Source organism: Cyphomyrmex costatus, unplaced genomic scaffold (assembly GCF_001594065.2).
Source record: "Cyphomyrmex costatus isolate MS0001 unplaced genomic scaffold, Ccosl1.0 scaffold29, whole genome shotgun sequence".
Lineage (NCBI taxonomy): Eukaryota > Metazoa > Arthropoda > Insecta > Hymenoptera > Formicidae > Cyphomyrmex > Cyphomyrmex costatus.
Window position 1 is genome coordinate 1,679,272 of NW_017277017.1, and position 9,526 is coordinate 1,688,797.

The 9,526-nt window shown below is 33.8% G+C and overlaps 1 protein-coding gene across 2 annotated transcripts; it reads right to left on the minus strand.

The window, feature by feature from the left end:
* Positions 1–383: 383 nt before the first annotated feature.
* On the minus strand, positions 384–6,598 carry LOC108775199 (poly(A)-specific ribonuclease PARN). Of its 2 annotated transcripts, XM_018541498.1 has the most exons (12): positions 6,473–6,598; positions 6,186–6,399; positions 5,607–5,885; positions 5,186–5,468; positions 4,831–4,952; positions 4,348–4,574; positions 4,024–4,093; positions 3,848–3,903; positions 3,672–3,758; positions 3,346–3,538; positions 740–834; positions 384–675 (listed from the first exon to the last, which is right to left on the minus strand). In XM_018541498.1, the coding sequence occupies exons 1-12, from the start codon at positions 6,489–6,491 to the stop codon at positions 590–592; spliced, it is 1,731 nt and encodes a 576-aa protein (XP_018397000.1). In that variant the 5' UTR covers positions 6,492–6,598; the 3' UTR covers positions 384–589. The 2 variants fall into 2 exon arrangements, with proteins under 2 accessions (XP_018397000.1, XP_018397001.1); XM_018541499.1 differs by lacking the exon at positions 6,473–6,598 and having other exon boundaries at positions 5,607–5,901; positions 6,186–6,391.
* Positions 6,599–9,526: the final 2,928 nt, after the last annotated feature.

Consider the following 9,526-nt stretch of genomic DNA (forward strand, 5'->3'; position numbering starts at 1 on the left):
AATTTTCATCAAGGTCAATTGTCGAAATTGAGATTGTATATTCAAAAAATTATGAGACGTTATGTGACTTGAATTAAAGAATATATCAATGCACATATATCTCTATATTTATCAAACGTGATAATTTTTTGAATTGAAATTTTACATAAATTATTAATCGTGATAATATAAAATAAAATATTTAAAACGTAACAAAATGGACATTGTACTTCAATATCGAAATTTGGGAAATGCCTGAGTTTAAATACATATAAAATAAAGCAACAGATTTTTTAATGGTAACATAAATCTAGCGATATGCCATGGTATTACGTTAATTCATAGAAAAAATGCGCTCAGATATTATCAGAAATCAAGGATTTATTAAGAATTTAAACATATCCATAAATATATATCTCGATAAAATTACACATATTGACATTCGTTTAGTGATTAGAAGTGGAGGTCAGTGAAATCAAAGATTTTTTTCTTTTTTTTTTTTTATTCAGCACGTTTTGGCGCTTTTGTGTTACGTATTATGTATATGCAATTGATGCATATCATGCTGCATTTCGTGCCGCTCAACGTGATGTTCCCCGGAACACTGCAGTTAGTTCCAAGCGTCGTTTTCCTCGAAAGCTTTCTTGCTAGTTACGGTGGTAGTCGCTTGCTCCTTGCGTTTCTTGCGTCTTTTACCTGTACGAGACAAATCGAGCCGTTGATGCAAAGCACAAGAATAAAAAGAGCATGTAATACCTACCCGTAGCAACTTGCCACTCGTCATCGTCGTCGTCGTTGTCCTCTGGTGCCTTCGCGCCGTTCGCTGTCGATTCCTCGTCATCTTTCATGTCCTTTCTGCGAACAATTCTCTCATGTAACGCGAATGAAAAAGAATTTCCGTCAGCGTGACAAATATAATCGCCGCGAAAAATCGATCGACAGACGCCGACAACCGTGTGTAAAAATAACTCGTGTCTCGTTCACGAAGATCCTACCGTTTACATCACTCAATTCTTTATATCCTGCGATATCGAACTACATTTAACAAGAACACACACACGTGCGTTGCGTACATGACACGCGCACGTGATGCTGCATATTCATAAGTCGCGAGCCTCGCAGCAACAGTTCCGCGAGCGGCTGACGCGCGCCGAATAAATTCCATGGGCGTAATGTACGATAATGCCAATAATGCACAACCGCGAGCGAGCGAGCGAACGAACGATCGGTCGATCGGTCGGTCGGTTGATCCCTCTCTCTTTCACGATTACATCCACCACGCTCGTGCGCCCGAGGTGCCTGTCTCTCGATGTCGATGTTAAACACTCGGTTCTTCATCCATTAAGGCCCGGTTTCACCAATGTAAAATTAACTTTAATCTCAGTTTAGTTTACCCTTTATCTTTTTCTAATACCCATTTCTAACAATGTAGATTTTCTATAATCTCGGTTCAATGAATTCTTATCTTTTTCTCAGAACTAGAAAAAGATCAAAGGAAGGTTGAACCAAGATTAAACTTAATGGTAGAAATAAATTGCAATTGCCTTCGTGGATTTAAGCATATCTTATCTCTCAAATGGCCTATGCTGCAAATCCAAGTGTATAACAAATAAGTTTATATATGCAGATGATTTAGTATAAAAATAATATACTCAACTCAAATGAATTTACATATTTATGATAAACATGTAATATAGTGTTACTTTTATATAGAAAATTATATCACATACACATATGCGAAGTTACTTGCTATACGTTTGGATTTGGAGTGTGTATAACAATGCGCTGATGAAAAGAATCTTTTTTTCCCTTTCTGAAAGATCATTCCTAGACAGACCAGCAATTTCTCTTGTTGTTAGAATTTAAATCGACCGATTGTAAATGTCATGTCCACTCAATGATCCTGCTCTTCCTAGAAACGTCATCAATCTATCCCGGTTGTGGCCGCGAGCTTCTTGTCATCTAATGTTGATGTTCGTTTCGTTTCGCAGCACGGAAACGCGTGCACGCGAAACGCAGCGGGGAGAGTTACGAGCACGGTGATTGCGAGCACGTGGGCGATTCATTAATATCGTGTCGCCCGCGAGACTGAGCAGTGTTGTAACTACAATGCGGCGGAGAGACTGCAGTTGGTTAAACGGAAACGGGATATATATATATATATATGCGCGCGCGCGCGGGTGTATGTATGTGTGTATACGGTCTGTGTGCTCGGCGGACGAAGACCGCAGCTAACGACAGTTGACTGGAACATGTGCCCGGTGTATTGATTACCGCAACCGGCAGTACCTCGTTAAAGAGTTTCTCATAGATGCGTTGTTTTAAACACACGATTGACTACTTACTGCTGTATATACTCGTAAAAAAATCTTTAACCTTTTTTTCGAAAAATATTTTTACAAATAATATATTTCAATAATTATAATATTTCTTGACTTGTTGTATCATGAATTATTGAATGTACCTCAGATTATTAGTCATAACATCTGACCATATTTAAAAAGTAAAAACGAGCGCGAATTTAATTAGAATCCTTTACACTGACGTAATGTAATCGTGACAAAACTATTAAACGGAACAAGAACGTTGAACGATTCAGATGATTTCACGCTTACACATCATTCAAAGTAATTCTCATAGACAACTATAGTCACTCACACGACGGTGATACTTCGTAAACCGGATCAAGGAGCAAGAGAAGAAAGAAGAGTAGAGAACCTAGGCAGAGTGAAACGAAGCTGAAGGGAAAAGAGAGAAGAGGAAGAATACTAAATAGGCCTGTAGAAGTGTGAGTGAGAGGAGATAGCAAGCGTCGCGTGCATTAATTCAAAACAAGGTCTATAGCCCTATGCAAATCTCTCGTGTACAGGAAATCCTAGGAGGCCGCCTAGGGTCTTATCCCTCCCCCCTCTCTCTGTCTTTATCATCTTAGAAATCATAGCGGACCTATAACGCGTTATTCATCCTTGCGTTTAATACATCTCGCATGAACGTGATAGCTCGCGGCAGAAAATAAATTGCAATAGAGACCATTCATTTTTGGAACATTAATACATATGATTTCCAAGATTGCGATGTTACTTAAACATATATATCTATATCGCAAAAGAATAATACAAAATTCTTACAAAATTTTATATTTTCCCTAAACCTAGAAAAAGTTAACTTTATTAGTCCAGAAGCAAAAATCATCTAAGAGTATAAATTTCAATTAGTAAAATTATCTGACTTTATAATGAATAGAAAATGTTTAAAAAGCATACGTAAAAAATTTAGTAGAAAAATCTGAGAGTTAATTTTAACATTTATAGAAACATCTGTAAATTGAATTGCGCAAAATATCATAATAGTGCATAATATACTTACTCGGATGGTGATAATTTCCGTTTGCGGTCCTCGATAGGAACATTAGCCTGCAAAGTGGCTTGATGCTTTGTATATTTTTGTATTTTGTATACAGTTCCTTTAGATAAGCTTGTCATCACCGCGCCGGCCTGATCGCGACGATATAAGCCTATGTACGCGGACGTGTCCGATAACCATGAAATGTGTCCGCCTCCTGTAAACAAAGGAAGAAATTCATTATATATCCTTCATATATATCTTCTATATAATCTTCTATGTCAATTCTTGTTTTATTTATACAAAAACAGGTTAATCGTTTTCTACTCTAAATGTAATGTCATACTTGCCAAATGGACTAAAAAGATTAGTGATATCCGCGTATTTCCATTCTTTGGGGAATATAAGGTGAAACACGTGTTCTCTGCTAGGATTTGCTACAAAAAATATATCATTAAATGAAAGTAATGCACACCTTTCCAATAAGATTGTAATATTATTTTTTAGTGACACCAAATATACTTACGATCTTTTCCTTCCAAATTTATATATGGAAAATCTTTCAGTCTTGCTATAGGAAGTCTATACAAAAAAATGATTGATAAAATAATTATTATATATAAATAAAATAAAAAGGTAAAAATTATAAATTTTATAGGAATATAAGATATTATTTTTTGTTGATACATAAAGTGTACTCACTTATTGATAAAAGGATTAAGCAATGGTGAATTTGCTAGTACCGTAGCATTTTCAGAGTTTTGTAATGTACCTGAAATAAGCAACAAACCAATATGTATTTACTGACAAAAATTAAGAAAATAATTAATAACGAATTTAATTTATTCATCAATGTATGTAATTGATTGACATAAACAATATCAATAAATAAGAAAAAAAATATATATACCATCTGCTCTATTAAAATACACATATTTTTTATAATCAATTACAAAAATAAGTAGCACTATCAACAATAATACTATTTATCATTATGATATTTGTACCTGATATATTATTACTGACCAAGATAATTTGATAATGCAATGAAGCATAAACCAGTGATGTACGCATCATATCCTGCCTCATGAAACTTTTTTCTTGATACCGAATAACTACGATCTTCTACTGGCTCCACATCAGGAATGGAAAAAGGAGGCTTGCTCATGATGTTTATTAATAAGTTCAAATTCGACGACGACACAAGTTCTTTAAATTGCTGCGATTGACAGATGACTTTCGTATCTAACAAACTTAAATAGGAAAGAGAAAAAGAGATCAATTTTAATTATTTTTATTTCTATAAATATTAAAGCAAGTAATATTTAAAAAAATTTCTAATTTGATGAACATATAAATTTATATAACAGATTCTGGATTTGATTATAAATTTCATACTATACATATATACCTCAATTTATAAGAGATTCATTAAAGAAGTAAAAAGTTTTAATATATCTAAAATAATTATAAATTTACGAAACAGTGAATTAAATATTTGCGCCTTACCTAGGGAACAAGCCATGAAGCAAGGTCTTAAATTCTGAATAGTCTTTTGGTAAAGGTGTAAAAAATTGATTTACAATATGACACAGATCTAATAACATGTTATGACCTACTATTACTTTTTCCTGAAATAAGAAAATTAAAATATATTTCAACGTAATTAATAAATAAAGCAAAAAGTTACATATAAAGTAAAGCAGTATCTTGTCTCTATATATTTTAAAAAATATGAATAAAGTTGCTTATAAAAAGTTTAAAGATTGTAAAAAAATGATATTTATTTCACTAATTTACTATCAAGGTCACTATATTTGTCCACTAAGGTAGTAATGTATAATTAAAAACCCTACATACTTACAGACTCTACAATCTTCTTTAGTAGATTACTGAGTCCTACAGCTTGTTTAAGTTCTAGTTTTTCCTTTTCCCATTTCTGATTTTCCCTTTCTTTCTCGTCCTCCTGAGTACCTGCCCTCCGTACCAAAAGACATTGCCAACTATTCTTCATTTTGTTTTCAACTTTTATTTTGTTAGGCCACCTAAGTTCTGCCTCTTGATACACCAGTCTTCTGATAAAACCATTACATTGATCTATCGTCAACTCTTTTGCATCTGAGGCAAGAAAATTCTCTATTCTAGAACTGAAATTTATATACACTATATATTTTCTAATAAGAAAAAATTTTAAACAGCTCTCAAGTCTCTTTTACATTATGTTTTTCTTCTAACTTTAGTTTGCTAAATTAAAGGAAATGGTAAACCAAAAAATGTAGATTTACCATATTTTTTCTATTTGAGGTTTGTCATTATCCGGCACTGGAATTATGTCATGGTAGCTCTCTTCTTTAGCTTTATGTTTCTCCTCCAAGCGTTTGACAAATTTCTCTTCATCGCTTGCAGTGAGATAAGGTATTCCATACTTGAATAACTTATTGAAATCAAAGTCTTGATTTGCCAGAAATGCTATAGATGACGCCTGACACATAAATCTACTGTCTGATACCTTGCGGTTCATCGGTAAGGGAAACACATAGAAGTTATAAGAGCGCTGTGAATATCTAAAACATACAAGCCCTATCATTTTTTCCATTTATGTAATTTCATTATTTTCAAAAATGTTATTACTAATTAAATTAAATTAGTAATGTTTATTTCTATCAATGTAGATTAACTTTAATCTTAATTTAACTGCCATTTTAGTTTCTCTTGGTTCTAAAAATTAGAAAAGAATAAAATAAATAAAATAAATATTAAAATTAATCTATATTGATAGAAATAAACACAATGAGTAAGTCGAACTGCAATTAAAGTTAATCTGCATTAATAAAAACGGACATAAGACAGAATTAATATCTTACTTGTTCGCATCTGAGTTGTATGTGAAAACGGATAGACCAAATTGTACCAGCAGAAAGTCCATTGATCCTGTTCGAAGCTTAGCGTAATACTGAGCCGGCGTGTCAAATGGACCTGCATCTGGACCTGAATTAAGACCGGTGAACTCGCCGTCAATACTAAGAAAAGTAGCGTCCTTTATAACGTTCTCCAACTCACTCAGCACGTCCTGAAAGTCTAACCAAGATCATGTTAAATTACAAAAAGTATGAACAAGTAGTCATCACCTTTACTGTTTATCTAAACTCACTTGAGCGCGTCACCTCCATTGTTTTCTAATTGTTTTCCTCGCGTCCACTCACGTCGTTTACGTGGATCAACGCGGACGTTTAATTTAATGTACACATATGATCATAATAACGTGGAAATGCGTGGAAACAGAAGGAATGGACTGCGACTGCCCGCGTTGAATAGAATCAGATGGAATTCCGTTACTGGCGCCTCTATGTGCACCAAATCTGCACGTTGAACTATGTAGCTTATGGATATTTCCTATTTCGGTGGATAACACATTTACGTATCCATTTTTTCGACATTACGATTTTATCGGCAGTGTCGCAAAATAGATGTAAGACCTATAATGTAGTTCAAAAGATGGACGTTTCGTACATAGAGGCGTAGTGAACAGCTATTACTATTCTTTAAAACAAGGTTATGTTTACTCTTAAATCAGTGAGGTTCGCTCAAACTTAACATTTGTGATTGTTTATATAACATGTTGATTTTTACTTCAAAAAGTACACCAGTATTCATTGAACGCTTTCTCGAGTAGATTCGAGTACTATCAAATTGATGCTTATTAAGATTTTGCAGAAAAAGTTGTTTAAAAAGTTTAAGCGCTCCATCAATCTTTGCCGGTCTGTGGTTTAGGTTAAGATTGACCGTCCAATATTGGAAGCTCTATTTCCGTAAAAAGATACAGAATTAAAGAGAATTTAAAAATTATAAATGAACTGTGGAAAAAGCGATGATGAGATGTGCAAACGTTAGGAATGGCAAAAAATCGCATTCGAGTGCGAATAGAGGTAGCTATAATTCTATTTAATTACTCTAATTATCTTCTTTTTGTTATTATTAAGATAATAAAAAGAGTTGTAATAAGAATGCATGTGTTACGCATAGGTGTAGAAAATGCAGCAGTAATGACAAGTAACAAGATAAATAAGAAGAATGACAAAAAAAATGATTCTCCTCAAAGTTATCAAGAACAATCAACCTCTGGCTACAGCACGCCAATCATTAAGAAACAATACACCAATGCAGATAAGGAAGATTCTCCGGATTTTGATTATTCCCCAAGCCCAATCTTACCTACATTTACTCAAGAAGGTGGTAACGAGGTTGCATGGGATTGGCAAAGTTCTCTGAGCAGGACTCCTGAGAATAGTAGAAAAAAACAGAATGTACACTGTGAAACTCCCAAAGGAACTAAGCTGCTGCAAAGGAAGAGAAATTCCAACTCGCCTTTGTTGTACAAACCACTCAAGAGAAAAACAATCAAGAGGGAAAATATAGAAAACATTGGACAATTTGCAGCTGAGCTGCAAGCATTAAACGAAAAAATGAGAGTTATAAAGCAAAACGACAATAATCATTTAAGTGATTGTATTGAAAAGAAAGAAGTATCAACGTTAATGAATATAAGAAACAAGGAAGAAATGCCAAAAGATGACAAGCAGAAAAGCGTCGAAAGAAGCAATAACGATAATGAGCAGAGAAACAGCGTCGGAGAAACAAATGATCATAACAGCACCAGCAAGAAGGAAACGAGCGGAAATTATGATGATTTATTTGATGATTCTGTAGATGACGATATAATCAGGTGCACTCAAGAGATAGAGGAAAAAATTAATTTGTTGGAAAGAGGAAATTCCACTCAGTTACAGGTCAAAAAAGAAAATTCATGTCAAACAAATGTATCAAATAAGACATCTGTACAGTCTAATTCCAGTGATAATAGTAAAAAGTCATTAGTCGAAAGTGTTTCAGGCTCATGTGATAATAGTACATTAAAGACATACTCAAAGTTGTCATTGAAACGAGATGCAAACTCTATTATACACTCTGCAGTGCAGAAAAGTAAAGATACATATAAACCATGTCCAAATAACAATAATACAATACGTTCCTATATCAAGAAGCCATGTGACAATAAGAAACTACCAAAAAGTAATACCATAGACTTGCTTGATTTTCAAAACGATTCTTTTGATGATTGGTTAGCGTCGTGCGTTGAGGAAGAGAAATTATTTGCAAAATCTAACGTGTCTTTAACTCATAAAAACGATAGCACAAAATTTCAATCCAATTATAAGCATTTGACTAATGCACCGTTAAAGTCAGAAGCCAAATCCGCTGACTTACTTAAGCCTGTGACAAAGCCTGAAACGTCTAATGCCAACTACTTACAGAATAGAAAATTCTTTAAAACTAAGAGCTTGTCAGAGCGACATGTTAATTTGGACGCGAGCACGAATGCTAAAGGCTCGCGTGCCTCCGTAAGTACAAAACCGATTGTTACAAATGATTGTAAGGCTGAGAATAACGCAATTTTATTAATGCAAAGTATGGATCGAATGCGTGGGTCCAATGTTAACAGGTGCGTGGTAAAAAGCGATGGTAATCATTTTGTTAAGCATCATTCTACCGGTAATATGAAAAACGATACACAGGAAATGGCGAAAAAGTCTGGTTCGCAGCCCACAATAAGGTGTACCGCGGAAGAGATCGAAAGAAAAAGATTACAGGCCGTAGCGAGGCTCGAAGCAAGAAGAAAATTGCACTTTATGAAGATTACAAATAATATCAATAGGTGAAACCGCAGGTGCCTTACGTCTGTTGTATTGTACTTATTATGAGAAATTTCTTGAGTATAATATTAACAAAACGTCAAAACAAACAAAATGTTATACTTTCAACAAAAAGACCGTCTCTTTGTGATCGTCGTTATCATTGTCTTATTGTAATCATTGTTATATTGTAGAACGTTTTAAAGAAGTTGCGCAAATATATTTATAATTATACGTAAAAGTATAATCTGACCTCAAAATACATTTAAATTATATTCATATAAATTCGTGTATACATAAAATTGCAAAAATGTCATTACGTCATACGTTTTTACATCACATTTCTAACTCATGAAAAATGTTTAAATTTTATTTAAGAAAATTATTTTTTTTTATACTGTTACCAAATTGCAGCAGAGAATCATTAATCACATAGATCTAGTGGCCTTTCTTCAATAAGTCATTACCTTTGTTTTCTAGAAATGGAACGCACTCGTACATTGCATAACACAATA